At 44.9% G+C, this 27371-nt stretch overlaps 1 protein-coding gene across 1 annotated transcript in view; it reads left to right on the top strand.

The window, feature by feature from the left end:
- MARCHF9 (membrane associated ring-CH-type finger 9) overlaps positions 1-27371 on the top strand; it is a 193045-nt gene that overhangs the window by 269 nt on the left and 165405 nt on the right. Inside the window, exon 2 of the mRNA XM_075265686.1 lies at positions 26-1162. Coding sequence (XP_075121787.1) covers positions 839-1162 — 324 coding nt within the window. The 5' untranslated portion in view covers positions 26-838. The remainder of the gene's footprint in view (positions 1-25; positions 1163-27371) is intronic.

Here is a 27371-nt window from a genome sequence, read left to right as displayed (position 1 = left end):
TGTCTGATGGGTTTTGTTTGTGCAGTGAGGATGCCCCCCAGCAGTAGCAGCAGGATGAACGCCTGAGCGCTGGCAGTACTGATGCGGCTCCCAGAGCAGCACTGGATGAATGGACAGTCACACCAGGCTGGGGATGCTGAGAGCTGAGACAAAAGAGGAGCCCTGCGTGTTTCATCCAAGGAAGAGAAAGAGGAAGCAAGGGGGAGGGAAGACATACGAGAAAGCCCAGCACCTCATCCACATCCTAGCCTTCTCCATTGGATTATAAAGGATTCTTGCCTCTTCTTTTACAGATCTCCTTTTTCTCCTGATTTCTTTGGTATCCCCGCAGATAGGATGGGCAGAGATACCCCATTATTCTCCCTGGCAGCCAAGATTTTTCCCCATCCCGCATCCATATTAATTGCTTTTTCCTCTATTCCGTAAAGCCTTCTTCTGCCTTCCACACCGCAGATTGTTGCACACCCTTTACCTGCTGTCCACCCCTTTTGGCCTTAAGGTTGCAGGTCCCCCCTCCCCCTCACTGCATGTTGGAATAATACAACTATTTTACAAGCTCTTTTTCGGAAACGTATTTCTTGGGTCCAGATTATTTGCTCCCCTTCCCCTCGTTTTTATCTCTATGGGTTGGTGGATGTCTCTTATTGCTGACCCCTTCAAACCCTTTAGACAATACTGACTTGCACTCAGTTAACCCCATGCAGTGCAGTCCGCTGTCACAGGAGCACAGGAGAGTAAGAAGCGTTCCACTATCATCTGGTCACTTGGGACCTAGGTCCATGCCTCTGCAACGCCTGTGCACTGGAACCCCCCAAACTCCTGGTCCACCGGCCGGTGAATGATGTTTAAATACCGGCTCCGCATGTTCTTCAATGAACTTAAGGTTCTGGTGCTGACCCGATCTGGGCGAAGTGAACCGGAGCCGGGCCACGCTATGCGAGGGCTTGGGGTTGGGGGCTGTGGATGGCCACCCTTTGCGGACTGCTCCTCCAGAGATGATGATGAGGAATACTATGGGTCAGATCCTAGACCCCGCAGCCTTGGACTGGAGGAGAAGGATGGAAGGCTTGGGGCTGCGCTGGACGCTGTGTCCCTGGGCAGCAGCATTGACAGTGGCATGAGGACCCCGCAGTGCAGAATCTGCTTCCAAGGCCCTGAGCAGGTGGGTCCTGTTTGTACTTGGGGTCATATGTAGTGCTTGAGATAAAGTCACCTAAGGTGAAGGGTCTGAGGGAGAGAATGCATTTGTTCCTTTTTTCCCAGATCCACCATAGCTGGTATGTCTGAGGATCATGAAGTCTATCGCACATTGCTTGTGTAATCTGACAGTCACCAGTTTTCTGGACCTGACTGTATATGGGTTTTATGGCAAAATAATGAACTATTTTTTATGTAATGATACATATAATGTCCATAATATTGAAGATGTGATGATAACGGTGTTAAGATATAACTGGCTCTGTGCATATGTGAACAAAGGAGCTGCCACAATGAGAATACTGTATAAGACTGATCGGAAAGATGCTTTGAGTATATGAGGAAATGTGCAGGAGCAGATATTGTGTCTGAGATCTCTTGGCTGGATCTTAAGCTGGCTGTAGACACACTGATAATTTGGCTGATTAGGTCTTGTCCATATTCAGGGTGTCTGGGCTGTCAGTCAGAACCTATAATCCGATATGATCACATTTCCTATTGTTATTAACAGCAATTGGCCAAGAATTTCCCAAGTGGGACAATGCCAGTAGTCAATCGTAATGACATTTGCTACTATCACAGCGATTTTTCATATAAATGTAGAAAAATGTCCCTTTATGTGTGTGAGACTGTGAAGTATACAGGTTGAGCAGAGCTATTGGTATGTATCATTGGCTCGATGTTCATTGTGTCTGAGAGGTCTTCTAGATCTGCTGTTATTTTCAGTGACTACTCAAACATAAGGTGTCTTTGCTGTGATGTTGGATTTGTTGGATATTATCTGGATTGACCAATATATTTTGATATGAGTATATCCCCAAAAGATTGTTTTTTGATTGATAATGAATATTTGTGGAGTTATGGTAGTCTAGTGTGGAGCACCGAGTCCCAAAATGTTGGACCTCAGGCCATAGTCAAACGTGACGGGATCATGGTAGGCCAGTATATCGTGCAACAGAATGGCTCAAGCATGACAAGATAGTCATTCTACAATAAATACATGTATAAGACATTCTGTAGTAATCCTTCATTGTGATTGTATGATTCTCCACTCAGAGGTACAACCTGAAGCTTTTGGACCCTAATGGAAAATTTGTAATGGGGCCCCACTTATCACATGCTATCTGTTATACTTGTGTCTTCTTATTTTGTATAGAGGCCTCTGGGCCCTCTCAAGCTCCAGGGACCGGTAGCGATTGCTACCTCTGCACCATCTTTAGCTAAGCCCCTGTCCGCATCAAGACAGTTGACTGACTGGACTCTTAACTTGTCCGAAAATGGAAATCTGTACCTATGGGCCAAGTGTTATGAGTGCGGTGTCAGTAAATATGTCATTCTGAAGATATATTGACATGTAACAATGAACAGGTAATACCACGGGGTCCTAGTACCACTAAACAGAATGTGAAATGGGTGCACTGTAAATAGAGACATCAATGTGTTGTCTCTGAAGAGTTAAACTAGTGGACTCCCCTAACTCACAACCTCTGAACACTTTGGTATGACCATTTCAATGTCCAACTGACCTGGACAGTATAGAGTGGCAGCAAGAGGAAAGAGTCAGGGGGACTCCGACAGTCAGGTATAGTGTTTTATGGGTGTAGTTGCCCATATTTGAAGTGCACCTGTCTCATGGTCATTACATAGGTGCTTCTGGAGTCATCTAAGTGGCTTCTAAATTCTATAGTATGTCATCCATATCAGAGGAGCAGAAGTGTAAAGGAATCCAAGGTACCGCCAATATGATTAAATGCTGCAATATGGAAAACATACTACACTATGTGCTCCATAGTAAATCATTAATGGGATTAATCGCATTGACTGTAAATTGGAAACTATCTGTATTGTTGGATCAAAGTAGAAGCCAACTCCTAGACAGCATGCCATCCTGCAGGCTGGTGCGCACAACACCCATGTGGATATATTTGAGTCATAGGCACATGGATTCAGAAGTATAGCTTGGGCCCCATTCTAAAGGTATTGATTGAGAGACCAACAAGCCCAACTGGGTAACACATGCCGCCATATGATGCTGTTATTCAATAGCTGATCTATATTTTATAGGTTACAAAAATGTGAGCACCAGTACCAGCCCCAGCCATGTGTATAGATGTGCAGGGGCCATGACATTCCACCATGCACCATGGCATACACCTTATTACTCTGCAGATTGGGGCTAGGTCAATATTCAGGACCCTCAGTGATAGGGGTAAGTCAAGATTAGGCAATACCATTACTAGGATATATTATTGCATTTTCACATCACATACTTATAGGCCCACCAGTCCTAGGGTCCTAGATGTGATTTCTCCTTCTGCAATGGCTGGTGACTATTCATTGTATTCATTTTATATATTTGCCTGAAGGCTAAGCACATATGTGATATAACCTGTTCAGGAGTTCAGATGAAATAGGAATAACTAGAATGAAATGCAGCCGACCAGAACGCTATTTCTGACACCTACCGATGGTAGAAGGATAGAAGATGTAGTAAGATCACCCTTCAGTCTCCGATTTTTTTTTAACATTATCTATGCTTAAAAATAGGCATAGATCTATGTTTTCATTAATATTGGGCACGGGTGACTGGAGAAGGGGAAAATAACAAAAAATTCTAGTGCCCATGCAGCCTTGAATGATAAAACATAAGTGAATTAATAGTCATATCTGCAGAGTATGTGTTAATGGCACCGCCTGCAAATTGCTTCTTGCCTTCGGAGCTATAATTCTGTCTGTTCTATAATTTATGACTTTGTTACGAAGACTATTTTTTTTTCTTATTTGTTGTTTTTTTTAAATCTTTTTTTTTGAATGTTCTCTCCAGTCTTACTGAATTGTGAAATGTCATCTATGGTGATGACCAAACATGTGACTGCCTTGGCTTGCTTGGTACCTACCATAAAGCAAGAACTATAAAGCCACTTTTCCAAACATAATGCCAGACTGAAGAACACTAAAAGCGGCTCGAGGTGAGCTGAGGGGATCTGATACCAGGCAATGGACAGGGGCTACAAAGTAAGAGACATCTTGCATAAATTTTCCCCAGTGGAAAATGATAAAAGTAGTTCAAGGCGAGCCGAGATGATCTGGTACCAGGGAGCAGGAAAAGGGTTTCTTATTATTCTAAATTGATTTGCGCCAAAATTATTGAATTGTGGGCACAACAGTATAAATAAATTGGGCTCAAAGTGGAGTTCACGTGTGGATTATTTGGCAGGGGTTCATCTCTTTACATACAAACTAATGACAAAGATCTGTTTTATATGCTGTGACATACTCAACACTTACAGGTATATGTTGTATAATGGCCATCTGCTTGTCAGTCTGATAACTTTCCGAGTATCATTTTGTTATTTATTATGTTATTTATAGTGATTATATAGTATATGTGTTCTTTCATTGATACACATATGGCCTCCTTTGCATTGAGTTATTAGATTAAAATATGTTGTTGGGTTTTTTTGGAAGAAAGAGTCCAGAGTGAGTGACTTTTTTGCCACTTGGCAATGTGTGTGTTTTTTTGTTTTTTTTATTTCACTGTATGGTTTCTTGACCAGACATTGTCAGGCGCTGCCCCCTTATATCTGCACACAACATCTATTTTTTCTGAGTAGGGCCTGGTTCAGATCTGCGTTCGGTATTCTGTTTGGGGAATTCGCTTGGGGACCCCCCCGAACGGATTACCGAACGCATTAAAAAGTGGTGAGCAATAAAACCACACGGACCCCATAGACTATTATGAGGTCCGCGTGTTTTCCGTGCGATATCCGCACGAATCATGTGGAGAGAAAAGTGCTGATTTGTGCGGAAAATACACGGACCCCAGTATAGTCTATGGGGTCCGTGTGCTTTCATTACTCACCGCTTTTTAATGCGTTCAGTATTCCCATAGCGGACTCCCCAAATGGAATACCGAATGCAGATGTGAACCAGGCCTATGTGTTTTTCTTTGCCATCTCTCTATTTTCTTATATTAACTGGCCATGTTTGCTTGAGACAATTGGCATGTACTTGATCTGTTTGTCCTTGTTGCCTAACCTAGCCCCTAATACTCTTCTCTCCATTACCCGGCCACTAAACCTATGGTACACTAGTGTAATCTGCCGAAGGTAGGTGATAATAATATGATGAACCTACTTGTCTTGCCTTTCCTATGTTCTTATTGGTGGCCTTTATTGGAACTTTTCTTACGTGATATGCAGTTAGGCCCTGCCCACTTGTATATTTCTAATAACTCAGAGCCCTTTTCTTCTCCAAACTTCCTCTTTTCTGACCTGCCCTCTTCTTCTTCCATCCCCTTCCATTTCCCTTCTTGTTGGCTATACACTTTCACAACGTTTCGATGAAAAACAAGTTGAGAAAACCAAAATTATACAATAGAAAGCATGTAAACAAATCAACAACGGAATCTGTATATTCATGTATGATCTGATATAATAAACACGCAGACTTTGCCCATGTAGTACACAGAATATATTGCACAGGTTAGGCTATGTTCACATATTTGCTGCTACTGATGGCATTGACAGATGTGACTATGATGGACACTGATAATGCCCAATGGACTATGGTAGGGTCAATTAGGCTTCTGGTATGTTGCCCAACATTTTGCCGGGCAGAGTAATGCATTTTTTTTGTCCATGATCCGTGACGGGATCTGGAATAGGGGCTTTGATGCCGATGTAAATATAGTCTTTGTAGAAATGTGATGAAACCATTTCCTAAATGGTTGTTATCTTTGGTGCTATAGTATGATATCAGTAAATGTACTCCATGTGCCCAGGACCTGATATCAAGCCGTGAAATGTGAAACTTTATCTAGATGTCGTTGTTCTATGTGATTCACCAATAAGACATTGCCTAATGGAGAACCTGTCACCATTCCTGATATCTGTGGTAGTAAATACTTGCATTCCCCCAAAAAGACATTGCCACCTATAAGACATTGCCTAATGGAGGACCTGTCACCATTCCTGACATCTGTGGTAGTAAATACTTGTATTCCCCCAAAATAACAATACTAGATCTATGGATTGTGCCATTTTTGTGTTATTCCTGCTCAAAATTTAGGACTATTTGACAACTGGGTTGTCTTAAGAGCTGCTGGTTTGGGGAGAACAAAGCGATATGAGCCTCAAAGGACCATCGACATGGGTTTGGACTCCATACAAGTCTGCTATTGAATCCTTTAAGTTTTTTGCAAACTTTGCACTTTGCTGAATTTTGCAATATTTTGCAGCTTCTAATTTCATTGTCGCTCACAAAGGGCAAAGATTCAGGTATTATGGTCCCTTCTGATTGGGTTAGTAACATAGATATAGACTATAACATAACTAACCATATCATTAAGACTAATATGTGGATATGTCACACTGGGGTTCAGGTCATTAGGTCTGGACAAGCTTTAGACAGTAACTAAAGAAATGCTAATTTCTCCAGATATTTACGTAATCTGTTTTTGCAAAGGAAACAGAAGTCTCAATGCAATATTAAAGAAGTCTTCTTGCTGTTGCAGCAATGATCGATAGTCATTTTGCCATGCATTATTCTGCAGTAAATAGGTCTTATTCTCCGATCAGCTGATACAGCAAAATAAGGATTCTAATGAAGCATTTATGTTGCTGCTTTACGGTCTGCTAATTGAATACTATAGGTCTAAGTGTAGATTAGATGTCATGACCATAAAGCAGCCAATATGTAAACATACTCTGCCCCCCATATCTGCATCCAGATATGGGGGGCACTTAGTAACTAAATCATAATGCAGGCTGTATTGCAAATTATAAGCTAAAATACACATTAGATCAAACTTATCCAATCCAGCCAATTTATGTTGAACCAGCCAAATCTCTTGTGTTTGGGGACCTCACAACCTTCCCTGGACAGATGACGTTGAGTGAACGAAGGATTAGGGTTAGTTCACACGTTGCCCGTCCGCGCGAGTTTTGACACAGAGAGAGACGCGGCGAGCCCTGGCTTTCCCCTCCTATGTTGGCTCAAATGAATGAGCCGAAACAGGAGGGTGCTGCCGCTAGGCGGAAGCCGCGGCCCAGCGTGTCGCGGCTTCCGTCTGAAGATAGGACATGTCGCTTCTTTTCTCCGCTAGCAGCAGCCCGCCGCTAGTGGAAAAAAGGAGCCCGGCGGTCTGCATAGACCACCATTGTAAAGGGGCGGATTTTGAAGCGAAATCCGCTGTCAAAATCCGCCCCTTTGCCCACATGTGAACGAACATAAATTAGACAATCTTTTTTGCTGCTTGAACTGTCTGGCAGCAACTCAGTCCTTCTACCTTTCTAAACACATACATGTTTGGCAGAACAAAAGCTACTGAAAACGTAAAGTGTATGGCCGCTTTAGGACTGGGGCCCCACCATTGGCCGCATCAAAAAACACTGTATATTACAGTACCTGCAAAAAGGATGGGATTCTGGCTAATCCCATCCAAACATTACAGAAAAAATTCCGCAGTGGAAATGCTACGATTTCAAAAACCGCGGTTTTATTGTAAATTGTAGCCCGCCATTTGTACCTACGGAAACGCTGTAGGTATAATAGAAACAGAATGTCCACAGAGGAAAACGCTACAGACTTTCTGTGAAAAACGTGATGTATATCTGCCGTAGTCTTTTCCGCAGTATTTTTTGGCAGCGATTTCTTAGATAGGGACTTAGCCTAAAGGATGTCTGTCACAAGAACCCAACATGTCCACACAAATAGGTTAGTTTTACCTGAATCATTGCTTTTGCGCTTGTGAATTGGTGACTCAATTGCCAAGATATTTCTGTTTTTGTTAGTAGGCAAATGAGCTCTTTGGAGCAACAAGGATTCAGAATTCAGATGGTTTCACGGATTCTCAAGTTGAAAATGCAATTGATGACCCTACCTTATCTAACTTCAGGGCTGAGTTGATATGTTGGGTTCAGGTGGCAGACTCCCTTTAAAGGGGTTATCCAACTACCAAAAATTTGCTGCAAATACATCCAGAGCAGTGCTATATACTCACTGTTCCCTTGTGCATCCTTTGCTTGGCTTTATTTTACTTGCTGCTCCTTGTATCAGTATTATTTACATGCAGTGAATCTGTGAACAAACAACATTTCCCATGATTCATCTTTCTGGATTTTTGGAAGTTTGATAACCCCTTTTATGTAGGGTCATGGGTCATGTGTTACTCCCTTTTTCCTGATCCTTTCTTGTTGCTCACCTAGTGACACCAGAAAGAACAAACCAATTGAAATGACACATCACTTAGGATCAGCGCTTGTTTGTAGTCTGTATCCATGGAAATATATAAGACTACATAGACGCTGTAGACATAAAACTGTAGGATAGGCAGGTTTCATTGTTTGGGTTTATTTGCACAGTTGCTTTATATTTTTATTGGCATGGTGCAGTAGAAAGGTTGGTGCAAAAGTGTATGTAGGTTTAACCATTTATATTCTAGCTTTCAAGAGATTCTTCAGAATTTTCAATAAGGTTAGTTTAACTAAGAACCAGATTTTCTCTCAGCTTCTACTATATGTTCTGCAGCATGTATTTATCTTATATAACGTATATAGTATAGGTGTGGTATATGGATACACAGTTCAAGATGCCAGTCTCATGGACCGAATTACTGCATAGTGGCTAATCCCACATTTCTTCTCTTTTGGAGTGGATTTGATCACAAATACTGAAAACATTATTAGGCTAAGTCCCCACGTAGTGGGCTGCAGCAATAAAGTGGTGGCAACACATGGCGGTTTTTCCCACGTGGGGCCCCGGTTTTATAGGGGTCAGTGATTGGCACATGTTTACTTATTTATTGCACTTTCTTGCCTAGTGACATAGAACAATTCTGTTGTGCAGAGAGCCGAGCAGTCAGAAGATAAACTCCTGTGAATGTTTGGGGAGCGATCCTTTGCCATATTGGAGAATGGCTGCTGACGGACGCTAGGTTCACGTTAGCATTCCTCTGTCATTCGAATGGGAACCAGAAAGACGGAGAGCCTGTGCACTTAAAACACAGTTACCTGTGGACATCCGTCGACCCCATAGATTATAATGGGGTCCCACTTGCTGGACTTTTCTCTCCACTGATTTTAGGTGGAATCTATGGAGACTCTAGCGTAGATGCGAACCGAGCCTTATCTGGAATCTCTGGTGCCAACTTTTTTCGTGTCACTTTTAAAGGACAGAGAAAGTAGTGCACAGCAGCCTCAAAATCTGGACCTGGTTTATTGTTTGTAGATAATATATATATATATATATATATATATATATATATATATATATATATATATATACACCTGTCAAATGATAAAAGGTGATCACCTTGGGGAATGGTCTTCTTTATGCCTAGTGCATCCAACAGGGTCACTCCATGGTGTCTACTGTATACTGCTCTGTACTAGGTGGTTGTAGAAGACCAGTTCAGACAGAATTATCTAGAAAGAATTTCTGTATTCCTATGTACCAAATCAAAGCCATACTGAAGTATAGAAGGGGCCCAAGAAATCCATAAGTGTCCTATTGCAGATTTGCACACCTTGTAGGTTTACGAAACTAATAATACCTTAACTTGTTTGTAACACATATTAGTAATTTGTACTAATATAATTATATTATCTATATTAATTTTCTAATACACATCTATTGCCTAATTTGCTATTTTTGCAAGCTGTGAAACTTCATTTTCAGACGTAACCTCCATAACAGTGCACCTTTGAAACAATAACCTAAAATTGGTCTCCTAGGGAAATTCTTCTAAAGAAGATGGCCCATATGCAGGGGCGTAACTTGAGGGGGTGCAGAGGGTGCAGTTGCACTGGGGCCCAGGAGCCTTAGGGGGCCCATAAGCACTGGCATCAGTATTGAGATTGCAGCTTCTATCTGGCCCATAAGCCAAGGAGACCCACAGATTACACCGACCACACTAAGGGGGATAAAATTCCTTAGATGATGTAGGGGGTCCTGGACAAAAGATTGTACTGGGCCCACAAGACTTTAGTTACACCACTGCCCATATGAACAATATATGGGGATAAATGTGTTTTGGGAATATCATAATCCAGAGCAATGACAAAATTGTTGATCAAAACACTTCTAAGAATTTAATAAATTAATAACTGAAGAGATTGCAACGCTGAAACACGTGAAATATATGTCAGCTTTATGCGTACTGTTATATATACGACCAGCTGTTTCCAATACTGTAGTAAATTATATTATAAAGAACGCCCCTCAGTATAGCGTATCACCAAAGCTCTGGTTTCTTCATCCTCATGTGTCAGTACTATCATATCACCAGATGTCAACGCTGTTCCTAGCCAAAAATAACACAGTCCACAGGCGACGGAAAGTTACAGAAGCATCACCTGGAACCAGCATCTGGCCCACGCAGGGTATTTCAGCAACTCTTCAAAAACACAATTTTGATGATTCCTCGCAATTTCCGTCGTTGATCATTGCCCGCGTTGGTCGGATTGCATTTCGTATAAGGAAAAAACCTTGAAATCTCCCGAAACATTTCTAGGAGATGAGGGCATCAGTAATCTTCACAGTCTGTACAGCCATACAATGTCTTTATGGCCTATCATAAGTAGTAGTTTAGTACACTGCCACGTTATATTGGTCCTTTCATACATCAGATTTATAGAACAGCTGAAACAGATATTTAAATGTCTCTTTTAAGGAGCATTACTTTATCTTCTAGGACTGCCAAAGTCGGAATATTTTTCTACATTTCCCCATATCTCCCACTACGTATTAATTATTCATATACAACATATGTTACAGCTGTATAGCTGACAAAACACATAGGGTGACATGTGCGAATCTCCTATAAATGGGACTTCATGTTTACAGCAGTATTGCTCAGGTTAGTTCAAGGCTTCGGTTAATGGGACAGAATGACTCTCTACAGTGAAATAAACAGGTGCGCCGTAATACTAATAAATTGTGTTAGGAGCCACTCGGCAGATTTACAGTTATTTTTACATTCAGGACGGAAGTTGAAGATCAGCCCTAGTAAATACATAGATATTAATGAAAGAATATCAAATACAACTTTGGTTATTCAAATTTTTTGTGTACAATAATAAGTAAAATATTTGTTTTATAGAACAAAAAAACACAAAAATTTCAATAAAATGTGAAATGAAAATTAAAAAAAGTTTAGTTATTAGCCACTAAAATCAAAGGGACTTACCGTGAAGTATTCTTAGGTTTCTAGGTCTCTTCCATGTGTAAGACGGTGTTCACACTTTGGAACACAGTTACTATCTAATAGCTAGACACCCTGTGGGAAACATTTGTGAGATTTGGCATATCTTGCGTTGATCTATTCTAGACACCTCTTTTTAAGCCAACTCCTTGTGACATACTTCAGACCCAATATATGCCAGAAGAGTTTCCTTCTGGCATATATTTGGATGCTATATATCAGCCTATGTTTTTAGCATGACTACATATATATTGTGGGGAAAGTAGCTCGGCAGAAGCAGTGATACGGACCTGACAAGTCAAAACAGCAAAATAAATAAACCTTTACGTCAGACACAGAAAGAAATGAGCAAAATAAAATACAACCTTGACTTCGGTAAGAAACTAAATCCTGCTCGTCTGAGCTACTACTAAACAGTAATCATAAGCTAACTATTGGCTTACTAATAGCGACATAAAGAAACAAATAATAACAGCCTCACCAGACTCAGAGTGTCAGCACAAACCTAGACGCCTCCTCTCACTCCCTGGATTTGCCCTAAGTGCAGGATCTGCAGCATTTTCTGGACCAGTAATGAGCCCAGGACCTACACCTGGACTGAGGCCTAGTCAAGACCCGCACTGGACCACACATAAGTTAAAAATCTTGGGGAGATATAGCAAAATTCCAGCACTCTGCCTGTCACCTTCTCACTATATATATATGAGCATGCAGCCTATATATGAGCACATAGTCTATGAGAATACAGTAAGTAACCATATGGCATACGGTTGCATATATTTTAGCTTTATGTTTGGGTCATATGTCAGCAGATGTTCACAACGCCGAAGGGTCTTTTTTTACAGTGAGAAGCGAGCTCTTAGCAATTTGTTAGCGCATAGTTAGTGTTCACATGGCGAGCGTTCATATGCGGCGAGAAAGTAATGTTTATACGAAAAATTATTCACTACTTTGACCATTAAAAGAAGCCTGCTGTCAAGCTTTTGTTCATTTACACCAAAAAAATAATTTTGGGATGAAGTTGGTTGTAAATTGGTTTGAATAGACGTCTAGCCAAGCCTTTTGTTCCACCTAGTGAAGCATTTACTTCAGTCTGCACTCTCCATTTTGTCTTTGTCTTCTTCATTGGGGAACAGATGTAGGCAGACATGGCTTTGTTGGATTGATGTGTCCTTGCCATTGAAATCATTTTGTACATGATAGAACTGACAAAATTCCCAAATCTCTGTGCCTTTTAACCTAGAGGAGCCATTAAATGGACACTTGAAATCTCCACGGCACATTTCCATACCTACATCAACACATTTTGTAAAAGTTTTCATGGGCTGATCACATTAACACCTCTTTCTAATCTGCTGCGTCGTCACTACGAGTGATGTTTATTTCCGTGAGTCGATGATACAACCATTTAACATTGGCAAAAATAACGCAATTGAACAATACAAATTATGGACCATTCTACAAATGCTCACCATGTTCACAACAACTGAAAAAACAATTTCAATTGATCTATCAAATTATTGCTAAAACATAGGAACATTTGTTGCATTAATGAATTTTCACATTTTCCTTATAATGTATGAACAGACGGAATATGGGGGGGGGGTCACTTCATTTAGCTGTATTTTGGGTTTCATACCACCTCAGACAGTATGTAATCTCTGAGATTGAGTTTCATATGCTATCAAAGTCACAGTTCTAGTTATAACAAAACCAGAGATGTCACCAGTTGAAGACATTGTGAGGAATGTTAACTTTATATACAGCATGAATTTTCCAACTTTGTTTTCAAGTGGGGAAAAGTGGTCTTGGTATAACTAGAACTGTGAGAACTGAGAATCTGAGCTTTTATATGATACCAGAATCACCTTTCTAGGTGATAGAAAACTGGACATACAGATATTTCATGCAAAGTGACCCTCCCCTCCAGCAAAAGAAGTATTGTGAATGCCAGAGATTGTAAGCACATCTTGGCACCATGATCCTAATGTTATATTATTGAATGCTACATTTGACGGGCCCTCCAGGGAGTCCACCCCCTGTTTAACTCACCTTCAGCACCATGACAAACAAACATGTAAGAACAGTGAAAAACAGACATGTAACAGAACATGGTTCACGTGCATTTGGTATTCCATTCGGAGAGTCCGCTTGGGGACCCCTGAACGGAATACCAAACGCACTAAAAAGCGGTGAACAATGAAGCCACATGGACTCCATAGACTATAATGGGGTCCGTGTGTATTCCTTGCGTTGTCCGCATAAATCATGCGGAGTGAAAAGTGCTGCTTGAAGTACTTTTCTCTCCACATGATTCATGTGGACACCGCGCAGAAAACACACGGACCCCATTATAGTCTATAGGGTCCATGTGCTTTCTTAGTTAACCGCTTTTTCAGTATTGCGTTCACGTGGGATCACCAAGCGGACTCCCCGAACGGAATACATAACACAGATGTGAACCAGGCCAGACAGTCAGTTACACATCGGTTTTTAGAACAATAGGACTCAGTGGGTATATGCATATTTCATTTTTTTTAACTGACAGTGAATAATATCAATTATAAAATAGGGCATGCCCTATTTTTGCCAGTTTTTCCAATCTGTTGGATTCAATACAAGTTTATGGGTCAATTTTAAACGTCCATTCTTTGAACATTAAAAACTCATGGATGGGTCAAGTAAAAAAAAAGACCAATGAAATTCATCCTTTTTTAACTAACAAACTGGTGCAAAAAGGATGTTAAAAACTGACACAAGTGCAAAAACCTTGAAATGTGACGTACGTGACAAACTGATAGAAAATAGTTTCGTCATTTTTCAATGCTGTGTGCGCAGCCCATGGCTACACTGGTGCACACACAGACCGAGTTTCACGGCTGAAACTTAGTAATGTGAATGTAGCCTAATGCTGAGTGTGCATGCCAAAGTAGGACTGATTTTATAGTCGAAAACAGTTGAATGACATCTGAGTATCATCTGAGTGCCATCTGTTCTCCATTGACTTGAGTGGGGAGTTCCATTCTGCTCCTTTCCTATACCACAGTGCAGAATAGCGCCTTCTCTATAATCATTGGAAGGGAACAAAGCACTAGAGCCACCATTGGGAGAGACCCAACCTGCTCACTAAGTCGTACGCATGAGGCCTAAGACAAAATACACACAACAGTGTGCTTTGCCATTGTGCAAGCCAAAACTCTGACCCATTCATTTTTATGGCCGCATACACATGACCGTGTATTATCATGGGCCCCTGTACAATTGTGCCCTGGGCACAATTCTGGATGGATCCTATACCTGTTCGTTTTGCACCCTGGGCTCATTGAGAATGGGGCTGTGGATGTCTTCTATGTGCCGTTTGATCACTGTAACCAACCACACCATCTGAATAAGCCCTTAAAGTAGAGCATTCCTATCTGTATTGCCCTTGGTCCCTCAAGCTATTGGACCCCAGCATCTGCCCAGGTATGCCTCATGCAGACGCCATCTTTGGAGATGCCTATTGTAGTTTGCTATAGGGTTACATTATTATGGCACATAAAAAAGCACACAGATATGTCATTGATAGACAGGCATTTAACATATCATAATAGTGGCATTAAAACTTGGTATAACAATGGAGTTAGGAAATCTAGAAGACTACAGAAATAAGACAGAGGTCCTGTGCCTATATGGAATAAAATGTTAGGCAACTATCTTGGCTGAAGGTCAAGAACCCATGTTCTCAGAATGGATACCTACGTCAGAAAAATTTCTATAAATTGCTTATTTGTCATCTCTTTTAAGTAAAATGACTGTGAAACTGGAAGCCGATGTCACTACCACCAACAGGAATGAAGATGAAAATACATTACTTGGATTTGGGAAGATTAAATGCTGAAAGCGCGTGAGTCACCCGTAATTATGATACATTACAGCCTGTGCTGCCTGATTGCTGCAAGAACTGCTCAGGCTGGACGGGGTTAATGGCGATACCGCGCAGCTTGTAATTTATAGTAAAGGGAAATTATCATAAGCCTTTTGGGATAAGAGGAACTAACATAAAGATCACAACACTAGAAGAAGTCTTGTCACTGTATAGCATGGTAACCAACCAGTGAAGTAGCGTCACGCCACTCCATCCCAACACGCACACCATTGTTCAATGCTTTGCAAGATTACAGTTTGGCAAAATGTCAGGAACAGAAAAATTTTACCATATGACACGATGCATATTAATATCCAGTCCAGCCAGAAGTATGATGAGTAATATTGGATTTGTATAAAGGCTATTGGCTGAATAGATGATACATTTGTGGGGGTCTGACTGCGAGGATACTAAAAAAGTAGACACTGTTCCCTTTCTCACCCTTGCCACATGACTCAAGCAACAGACAGCAGCAATTCTCAGCCACTGCCGCTATCAAACGCCTTCATGCCATGCTTGTCTTTCTAGAGATTGCAATGGAATCCAGAAGTTGGATCCCCACCAATCTAACATTTATTACCTTTGTAAGTGGGTAGGTGATACATTTTTTTTAGGGAATAGCCCTTTAAGCAGTGTCCTATTTGGCAGACGGCATCTAAGGTAGCAGACAGTCCGGCTCCTGAGATTATGGGTTTTCCGTGAATTAGTGTAGTGCTTGGGAAAAAGGTTTCTCCGCTTAAGGTGACAATAGACGGTACTAGAAATGCTGTATTCTTGAAACAAAGCACTGTAAAAAATATTACATGATATTTAACACAATATCAAAAAAGAGTATCATGTAGGCTCAAATAACCCATGTGTAGATGACGTGTTACACACTATAACAATGGGCAGTGCCATTATAATGGATTGGGTATACTGGTTAAAGGTTTAGCAGTTTATTACCTGAGGCCCCACATTGCGGAAACGCAGCTTTTGTTGTTGCAGTTTTTGAGCCAAAGCCAGGTATGTATTAAGCAGAAGGTAGAAGTATAAGAACTTCCTATATATTTCCCATTCCTTATGTAGCCATTTGGCTTTGGCTCAAAAAAGCTGCGTTTCTGCAACGTAGGGCCTTAGCCTAAAGAGGTTCTGCAAGCTCTTCCATGGTAAGGCTCCCCTGTTCTCCTGATCCCTGGGGGGGGGGGGGGGGGGACTCAGTGGTTGGATCCCAGCAATGTGACACTTACTATCCTGTAAATAGGGGACCAGTGTCTGCAATGATACAACCCCTTGTGTCATGTTATCTATAATAAATAATGCAGCCTTGTATGTTCATGTATATCCTACACGTCAAGACAGTACTTATATTGTGTCTTCATATGATACAGACTTAACCCAAATTTCTGCAATTGGTCAAACTGCTGCAGCCTGATATCTTATCACAGAAGACAAGAAAAAACAAAGAAAAGTAATTGGGAAATGTTTTTCCAATTGCAGCCGTTCAGGTTAGCTCTGCTACATCTCTGTATCGCCGTCTGATATACAACCTGGCGAGTCCTCTTGAACTATAGGGGCATCAGAGTTTCAGGTTTTGGAATTCTGTATCACATGAGCTCTTGACACCTTATATGACAGATACTGGATACTACTTAGGACAGCTGGCAGCTAGACATGAATTAGTTAGATAGTGGAGGCTTCTATTATGGCCAGTGTGATGGAAAAGTTCAGACAAACCAAAAGCGAGTGATCCTGAGAAGAAGCGTGACATCTGAATGTATGGTCTCACAAAAATAAGATTTCTTTTGGGTTGCAGAAATATTAATGATAGTGCATAGTTAAAGGGGATGTCTCACAATAAGGTCTTATCCTTGGCCCACAGGATTAATTAACATCATTAGTGTGAATAGAGTCTTACACCACCACTCACAGTCACCTAAAGAAGTAGCCCAGTGAAAACATCACTACGTCCGTCTCCAGATTGTCTTTCACACTCTTTGCTCCTTTTATGCAAATTGTACTCATTTACTTGCAGTTCAGCCTCCTGTCTGCTCAGATCAGACGCCATTTTGATTTTTAGATTCCTCTTTTTTGTGCTATCCTATCCCATGATGCTTCAGCATCACACGAGTAGGTATTGTCAGTACGATCTCAGAGTACTGGGGTTGTAGAATCCATCTACCTATTGGCATAGTCAGCTGGTTGTGGACCTACTGTGATGCCAAACTGGTTTGATTTTGGGCTATTCCCGCAAGCATCTAAGTAGTTTCCCTGGTGTTTATCCATTAAGCCCCCGTGTGGGGGAGACTACCAGAGCGCTACCTCTCAAAGTAGTCTGAGTGCAAGCAGAAGCTGGCCAGGGACCAGAGAGACACTAAATGGTCAGCTAAACTATGGTTAGATACAGGCTAAGGAGCAAGAGCAAGCTAAGCAGTGAACCTGTATTGCTCAGGTAGGATGTGGCTAGTGAAGCAGGAGTTTATACACACACAGGCTGACAGGGATTGACTGGGAAAGGCTCACAGGTCTGAACAATAGCCTTTCAAGATGCAGAGCGGAAGGACATGTCAGCCATGTAGAAGTAGGAACTGCACAGTGTGTATCAGAGGTAACCTGGCGGCTGTGTCTGCAAAGCATTGACTGCAGCATAAATCTGCCTCCATCAGTCTTTGGTATTCTTAAGCATTTACTGTGTGTTAGATATCAGGGGCTAAAGACCGGCAGACACATGGGCAGCAATGAAGAATCTCATGTTTAGCTCTTTATGTTTTTCATTCCCTTGGTATATTCCCTTAATATTCGGTAAGGTTGGGTTCTCGGATGGATAAATGCTCTTGATGGCTGGGATCTGTGTTGTCTATCAGGTGACATGAATGGGAAGCCCCCATTTGTTAACACAAAATTCCCTAGCAGGTGATTTGGACATGAATTTTGGTAAAACTTAGCACAGAGTGATTAAAGATGACATTAGGTATTTTCTTGTATGTTTTTATGAAGATATGTGGCAGTGATAGGAACCTAGGCGGACATTGTATACTGCGGGTGGCACATTAATGACTAGACGTGACAACTCTATTATTCTTATGCAGTGCTCAAAAATGGGAGTTTCTGGCAACTGCATCCGTTTACTCTAGTACAGATGCCTGTGTATAATTTTCATTACCTTCTTTGATGACTGTAATATAAACACGTAAATGCCTAGGCCAGTGTCAGTCCGTGGTCATCTCTTCAGGATCACCAGGAAATTAAAGGGGTTGTACCAGGATAAGGAAAACATGTCTGCTTTGTCCTAGAAACAGCGCCACACCATATGTTGTGTCTGCCAGTGCAGCTCTCATGTCACACGTGCTGAGCTGTCCCATTGGAATAGATGGGATCGTCTTTTTCTTTTTATCCTAATACAAACCCTTTGAGGCTAATGCTCCATTTAGCAACCCACAACCAAAAAACGCTGTGGAAAAGACCGCAGCAGAAACGAAGTTTCCTTTCTGCCCCTATTATACCTATACAGAAAACGCCAGCGCTTCCGTAGGTATAATTGACATGCTCCAATTTACAAAAACGTGAGGGTTTTTGAAATGACAGGTTTTCCGCTGTAGATTTTTTTCGGCAATGTGTGGCTGGTCAGAGCCAGAATACTATCTATTTGTGGGTACTGTAAAACGCAGCATTTGTTTGCTGTGACATTTTCGTAAAGTGGGGCCCCACTATAAGGTTCAGGCCCTATGTTGCGGAAATGCTGTGTTTTTTATTGCAGATTTTGCTACAGTTTTTTGAGCCAAAGTAGGATTGAATTAAACAAAAGGAAAATGTCTAAGTACTTACTATTAGAGATGAGCGAACACTAAAATGTTCGAGGTTCGAAATTCGATTCGAACAGCCGCTCAATGTTCGTGTGTTCGAACGGGTTTCGAACCCCATTATAGTCTATGGGGAACAGATACTCGTTAAGGGGGAAACCCAAATCCGTGTCTGGAGGGTCACCAAGTCCACTATGACACCCCAGGAAATGATGCCAACACCTCTGGAATGACACTGGGACAGCAGGGGAAGCATGTCTGGGGGCATCTAACACACCAAAGACCCTCTATTACCCCAACATCACAGCCTAACAACTACACACTTTACACACTCAATACCACCTCTCTGACAGTAGGAAAACACCTTGAAACATGTGTATTTGGCACTTGCAGTGAGGAGAGCTTGTCACCAGCAGTGAATTTGGCCCTTGTAGTAAGTTGAGGTTGGCACCAACATTTGTTTTGAAAATCAGGGTGGATTGAGCCTCTAACCAGCAGAGTTTGGGCAAATTCATGGTGGAGGGAGCCTCTAAAAACCCCAGTTTGGACCAATTCATGGTGGAGGGAGCCTCTAACCAGCCCAGTTTGGGCAAATTCATGGTGGAGGGAGCCTCTAAAAAACCCAGTTTGGACCAATTCATGGTGGAGGGAGCCTCTAACCAGCCCAGTTTGGGCAAATTCATGGTGGAGGGAGCCTCTAACCAGCCCAGTTTGGACCAATTAATGGTGGAGGGAGCCTCTAACCAGCCCAGTTTGGACCAATTAATGGTGGAGGGAGCCTCTAACCACCCCAGTTTGGACCAATTCATGGTGGAGGGAGCCTCTAAACAGCCCAGTTTGGGCAAATTCATGGTGGAGGGAGCCTCTAAAAAACCCAGTTTGGACCAATTCATGGTGGAGGGAGCCTCTAACCAGCCCAGTTTGGACCAATTAATGGTGGAGGGAGCCTCTAAACAGCCAAGTTTGGACCAATTCATGGTGGAGGGAGCCTCTAAAAACCCCAGTTTGGACCAATTCATGGTGGAGGGAGCCTCTAACCAGCCCAGTTTGGGCAAATTCATGGTGGAGGGAGCCTCTAAACAGCCCAGTTTGGGCAAATTCATGGTGGAGGGAGCCTCTAACCAGCCCAGTTTGGACCAATTAATGGTGGAGGGAGCCTCTAACCAGCCCAGTTTGGACCAATTAATGGTGGAGGGAGCCTCTAACCACCCCAGTTTGGACCAATTCATGGTGGAGGGAGCCTCTAACCAGCCCAGTTTGGACCAATTCATGGTGGAGGGAGCCTCTAAAAAACCCAGTTTGGACCAATTCATGGTGGAGGGAGCCTCTAAACAGCCCAGTTTGGGCAAATTCATGGTGGAGGGAGCCTCTAAAAACCCCAGTTTGGACCAATTCATGGTGGAGGGAGCCTCTAACCAGCCCAGTTTGGGCAAATTCATGGTGGAGGGAGCCTCTAAAAAACCCAGTTTGGACCAATTCATGGTGGAGGGAGCCTCTAACCAGCCCAGTTTGGGCAAATTCATGGTGGAGGGAGCCTCTAACCAGCCCAGTTTGGACCAATTAATGGTGGAGGGAGCCTCTAACCAGCCCAGTTTGGACCAATTAATGGTGGAGGGAGCCTCTAACCACCCCAGTTTGGACCAATTCATGGTGGAGGGAGCCTCTAAACAGCCCAGTTTGGGCAAATTCATGGTGGAGGGAGCCTCTAAAAAACCCAGTTTGGACCAATTCATGGTGGAGGGAGCCTCTAACCAGCCCAGTTTGGACCAATTAATGGTGGAGGGAGCCTCTAAACAGCCAAGTTTGGACCAATTCATGGTGGAGGGAGCCTCTAAAAACCCCAGTTTGGACCAATTCATGGTGGAGGGAGCCTCTAACCAGCCCAGTTTGGGCAAATTCATGGTGGAGGGAGCCTCTAAACAGCCCAGTTTGGGCAAATTCATGGTGGAGGGAGCCTCTAACCAGCCCAGTTTGGACCAATTAATGGTGGAGGGAGCCTCTAACCAGCCCAGTTTGGACCAATTCATGGTGGAGGGAGCCTCTAACCAGCCCAGTTTGGACCAATTAATGGTGGAGGGAGCCTCTAACCACCCCAGTTTGGACCAATTCATGGTGGAGGGAGCCTCTAACCAGCCCAGTTTGGACCAATTCATGGTGGAGGGAGCCTCTAAAAAACCCAGTTTGGACCAATTCATGGTGGAGGGAGCCTCTAAACAGCCCAGTTTGGGCAAATTCATGGTGGAGGGAGCCTCTAAAAAACCCAGTTTGGACCAATTCATGGTGGAGGGAGCCTCTAACCAGCCCAGTTTGGACCAATTAATGGTGGAGGGAGCCTCTAAACAGCCAAGTTTGGACCAATTCATGGTGGAGGGAGCCTCTAAAAACCCCAGTTTGGACCAATTCATGGTGGAGGGAGCCTCTAACCAGCCCAGTTTGGACCAATTAATGGTGGAGGGAGCCTCTAACCAGCCCAGTTTGGACCAATTAATGGTGGAGGGAGCCTCTAACCACCCCAGTTTGGACCAATTCATGGTGGAGGGAGCCTCTAAACAGCCAAGTTTGGACCAATTCATGGTGAAGGGAGCCTCTAAAAACCCGTTTGGACCAATTCATGGTGGAGGGAGCCTCTAACCAGCCCAGTTTGGGCAAATTCATGGTGGAGGGAGCCTCTAAACAGCCAAGTTTGGGCAAATTCATGGTGGAGGGAGCCTCTAACCAGCCCAGTTTGGACCAATTAATGGTGGAGGGAGCCTCTAACCAGCCCAGTTTGGACCAATTAATGGTGGAGGGAGCCTCTAACCACCCCAGTTTGGACCAATTCATGGTGGAGGGAGCCTCTAAACAGCCAAGTTTGGACCAATTCATGGTGGAGGGAGCCTCTAAAAACCCCAGTTTGGACCAATTCATGGTGGAGGGAGCCTCTAACCAGCCCAGTTTGGACCAATTAATGGTGGAGGGAGCCTCTAAACAGCCAAGTTTTGGGAAATTCATGGTGGAGGGAGCCTCTAACCAGCCCAGTTTGGACCAATTCATGGTGGAGGGAGCCTCTAAACAGCCCAGTTTGGGCAAATTCATGGTGGAGGGAGCCTCTAAAAAACCCAGTTTGGACCAATTCATGGTGGAGGGAGCCTCTAACCAGCCCAGTTTGGACCAATTAATGGTGGAGGGAGCCTCTAACCAGCCCAGTTTGGACCAATTAATGGTGGAGGGAGCCTCTAACCACCCCAGTTTGGACCAATTCATGGTGGAGGGAGCCTCTAAACAGCCAAGTTTGGACCAATTCATGGTGGAGGGAGCCTCTAAAAACCCCAGTTTGGACCAATTCATGGTGGAGGGAGCCTCTAACCAGCCCAGTTTGGGCAAATTCATGGTGGAGGGAGCCTCTAAACAGCCCAGTTTGGGCAAATTCATGGTGGAGGGAGCCTCTAAAAAACCCAGTTTGGACCAATTCATGGTGGAGGGAGCCTCTAAACAGCCAAGTTTGGACCAATTCATGGTGAAGGGAGCCTCTAAAAACCCGTTTGGACCAATTCATGGTGGAGGGAGCCTCTAACCAGCCCAGTTTGGGCAAATTCATGGTGGAGGGAGCCTCTAAACAGCCCAGTTTGGGCAAATTCATGGTGGAGGGAGCCTCTAACCAGCCCAGTTTGGACCAATTAATGGTGGAGGGAGCCTCTAACCAGCCCAGTTTGGACCAATTAATGGTGGAGGGAGCCTCTAACCACCCCAGTTTGGACCAATTCATGGTGGAGGGAGCCTCTAAACAGCCAAGTTTGGACCAATTCATGGTGGAGGGAGCCTCTAAAAACCCCAGTTTGGACCAATTCATGGTGGAGGGAGCCTCTAACCAGCCCAGTTTGGACCAATTAATGGTGGAGGGAGCCTCTAAACAGCCAAGTTTTGGGAAATTCATGGTGGAGGGAGCCTCTAACCAGCCCAGTTTGGACCAATTCATGGTGGAGGGAGCCTCTAAACAGCCCAGTTTGGGCAAATTCATGGTGGAGGGAGCCTCTAAAAAACCCAGTTTGGACCAATTCATGGTGGAGGGAGCCTCTAACCAGCCCAGTTTGGACCAATTAATGGTGGAGGGAGCCTCTAACCAGCCCAGTTTGGACCAATTAATGGTGGAGGGAGCCTCTAACCACCCCAGTTTGGACCAATTCATGGTGGAGGGAGCCTCTAAACAGCCAAGTTTGGACCAATTCATGGTGGAGGGAGCCTCTAAAAACCCCAGTTTGGACCAATTCATGGTGGAGGGAGCCTCTAACCAGCCCAGTTTGGGCAAATTCATGGTGGAGGGAGCCTCTAAACAGCCCAGTTTGGGCAAATTCATGGTGGAGGGAGCCTCTAAAAAACCCAGTTTGGACCAATTCATGGTGGAGGGAGCCTCTAACCAGCCCAGTTTGGACCAATTAATGGTGGAGGGAGCCTCTAAACAGCCAAGTTTGGACCAATTCATGGTGGAGGGAGCCTCTAAAAACCCCAGTTTGGACCAATTCATGGTGGAGGGAGCCTCTAACCAGCCCAGTTTGGGCAAATTCATGGTGGAGGGAGCCTCTAAACAGCCCAGTTTGGGCAAATTCATGGTGGAGGGAGCCTCTAACCAGCCCAGTTTGGACCAATTAATGGTGGAGGGAGCCTCTAACCAGCCCAGTTTGGACCAATTAATGGTGGAGGGAGCCTCTAACCAGCCCAGTTTGGACCAATTAATGGTGGAGGGAGCCTCTAACCACCCCAGTTTGGATCAATTCATGGTGGAGGGAGCCTCTAACCAGCCCAGTTTGGACCAATTCATGGTGGAGGGAGCCTCTAAAAAACCCAGTTTGGACCAATTCATGGTGGAGGGAGCCTCTAAACAGCCCAGTTTGGGCAAATTCATGGTGGAGGGAGCCTCTAAACAGCCCAGTTTGGGCAAATTCATGGTGGAGGGAGCCTCTAACCAGCCCAGTTTGGACCAATTAATGGTGGAGGGAGCCTCTAACCAGCCCAGTTTGGACCAGTTCATGGTGGAGGGAGCCTCTAAACAGCCCAGTTTTGGCAAATTCATGGTGGAAGGAGCCTCTAACCAGCAGAGTTGTGGGAAAGCAGGGTGGAGGGAGCCTCTAACCAGCAGAGTTGGTGGAAATCAGGGTGGAGGGAGCCTCTAACCAGCAGAGTTGGGGGAAATCATGTTGGAGGGAGCCTAGTATTAGCAGAATTGTGCAACGCTTATGGTGGATGAGTATGAGGATGCGGAGGAATTGGAGAGGTTGAGTACAGACATGGAGTTTCATGTTGGGGTGCTTTACACAGGTGGGCACAAAAATGAAGGCTCTATCCAGTGGTGGTTCATTTTTATCAAAGTGAGCCGGTCGGCACTCTCAGCTGACAGACGGGTGCGCTTGTCAGTGATGATGCCACCGGCTGCACTGAACACCCTCTCAGATAGGACGCTGGCGGCAGGACAGGACAGCACCTCCAAGGCATATAGGGCAAGTTCAAGCCACAGGTCCAACTTCGACACCCAATACATGTAGGGCGCAGAGGGGTCGGAGAGGACAGGGCTGTGGTCGGAAAGGTATTCCCGCAACATGCGCCTATACTTCTCACGCCTGGTGACACTAGGACCCTCCGTGGCGGCACTTTGGCGAGGGGGTGCCATCAAGGTGTCCCAGACCTTAGACAGTGTGCCCCTCGTTTGTGTGGACCGGTGAGAACTTGGTTGCCTACTGGAGGAACTGCCCTCCCTGCCGCCAACGTCACATGCTGGAAACATCTCCATCATATTCTGCACCAATTGCCTGTGGCAAGCATTGATGCGATTGGCCCTCCCCTCTACCGGAATAAAAGACGAGATGTTGTTTTTATACCGGGGGTCAAGGATAGCAAAGATCCAGTACTGGTTGTCCTCCATGATTTTGACAATACGCTTGTCGGTTGTAAAGCACCCCAACATGAACTCAGCCATGTCTGCCACAGTGTTAGTTGGCATGACTCCTCTGGCCCCACCGGAAAGTTCAATCTCCATTTCCTCCTCATCCTCCATGTCTACCCATCCGCGCTGCAACAATGGGACGATTCGAAGTTGCCCGGAAGCCTCCTGTATCACCATCACATCATCGGACAACTCTTCTTCCTCCTCCTCCTCCTCCTCCTCCTCCATTAAACGCAGTGAAGCGGACAGATGTGTGGACCTACTCTCCAGCTGTGACGGATCGGATGCTATCCCTAACTCCTCTGTGTGATCTGAGTTATCCCTGATGTCAATCAGGGATTCTCTCAGAACACACAAGAGCGGGATTGTAAGGCTCACCATCGCATCCTCAGAGCTCACCCTCCTTGTGGACTCCTCAAAGACCCGTAGGATGTCACAAAGGTCTCTCATCCATGGCCACTCATGGATGTGAAACTGAGGCAGCTGACTTTGTGGCACCCTAGGGTTTTGTAGCTGGTATTCCATCAAAGGTCTCTGCTGCTCAACCACTCTATTCAACATCTGAAACGTTGAGTTCCAGCGTGTGGGGACGTCGCACAAAAGCCGGTGTTGTGGCACATGCAGGCGTTGCTGGAGAGATTTTAAGCTAGCAGCGGCTACTGTCGACTTGCGAAAGTGGGCGCACATGCGCCGCACTTTCACCAGTAGCTCTGGAACATTGGGGTAGCTCTTTAGGAAACGTTGCACCACTAGGTTGAAGACGTGGGCCAGGCATGGAACATGTTGGAGTCCGGCAAGCTCCAGAGCTGCTACCAGGTTCCGGCCGTTATCACAAACGACCATGCCTGGGCCCAGGTGCAGCGGCTCAAACCATATTGCCGTCTCATCGAGGAGGGCATCCCTCACCTCGGAGGCAGTGTGCTGTCTGTCCCCCAAGCTGATCAGCTTCAGCACAGCCTGCTGACGTCTACCAACGCCAGTGCTGCAACGTTTCCAACTCGTAGCTGGGGTCAATCTAACAGCGGAGGAGGAGGCGGTGGCGGAGGAGGAGGCGGTGGCGGAGGAGGAGGCGGTAGAGGAGGAGGAGGAGGGGGGTGTTCTTCTCGTGTCCCTGCCAGGAATGTTAGGCGGGGAGACGAGGTACACCGGGCCAGTTTGGGAAGCAGTCCCAGCCTCAACTACATTCACCCAGTGTGCCGTCAGTGAAATGTAGCGTCCCTGTCCGCATGCACTTGTCCACGCGTCGGTGGTCAAGTGGACCTTTGTGCAAAGCGCGGAACTAAGGGCCCGCCTGATGTTGAGTGACACGTGCTGGTGCAAGGCGGGGACGGCACACCGGGAGAAGTAGTGACGGCTAGGGACGGCATAGCGAGGTGCCGCAGTTGCCATCAGGTCCAGGAAGGCGGGAGTTTCAACAAGCCGGAACGCCAACATCTCCTGGGCCAGCAGTTTAGCGATGTTGGCGTTCAAGGCTTGCGCGTGTGGGTGGTTAGCAGTGTATTTCTGCCGCCGCTCCAATGTCTGAGAGATGGTGGGTTGTTGTAAAGAAACGCCTGATGGTGCCTTTGATGGTGCAGGAGAAGGAGATAAGACAGGACCAGGGGAGGATGAGGTAGAAGTCAACAAAGTGGCGGAGGCAGATGAAGTGGTGTCCTGGCTCGTCCTCTGGAGTGCATCGCCAGCACAGTCAGCAGTGGCAGTGGCAGAGGCAGAGGCAGTGGCAGAGGCAGTGGCAGTGGCGTGAACGGCAGGCGGCCTTTGTCCTGCCGTTGCTGCCTGCCACTGATTCCAGTGCTTGGATTCCAAATGACGGCGCATTGAAGTGGTGGACAGGTTGCTCTTCTCAGAGCCCCTAATCAATTTCGAGAGGCAAATTGTGCAGACAACACTATATCTGTCCTCGGCGCATTCCTTGAAAAAACTCCACACCTTCGAGAAACGTGCCCTCGAGGTGGGAGTTTTTCGGGGCTGGGTACGAACTGGAACATCTTGGGAGATTCCGGGTGTGGCCTGGCTTCGCCTAAGCTGCTGACCTCTGCCTCTGCCTCTAGCTACCCTTTTTGGTGCTGCACCTGCCTCAACATCCACACTACTTTCCCCGCTTGACATCCCCCCTGTCCAGGTCGGGTCAGTGTCCTCATCATCCACCACTTCCTCTTCCAACTCCTGTCTCATCTCCTCCTCCCGCACAATGCGCCGGTCAACTGGATGCCCTGACGGCAACTGCGTCACATCATCGTCGATGAGGGTGGGTTGCTGGTCATCCACCACCAAATCGAACGGAGATGGAGGAGACTCTAGTGTTTGAGCATCTGGACACAGATGCTCCTCTGTTAGGTTCGTGGAATCGTGACGTGGAGAGGCAGGTTG

Source organism: Leptodactylus fuscus, chromosome 2 (assembly GCF_031893055.1).
Source record: "Leptodactylus fuscus isolate aLepFus1 chromosome 2, aLepFus1.hap2, whole genome shotgun sequence".
NCBI classification, from domain to species: Eukaryota; Metazoa; Chordata; class Amphibia; order Anura; family Leptodactylidae; genus Leptodactylus; species Leptodactylus fuscus.
The sequence above is the reverse complement of the archived record's forward strand: the minus strand, read 5'-3'. Positions and strand labels throughout refer to the sequence as shown.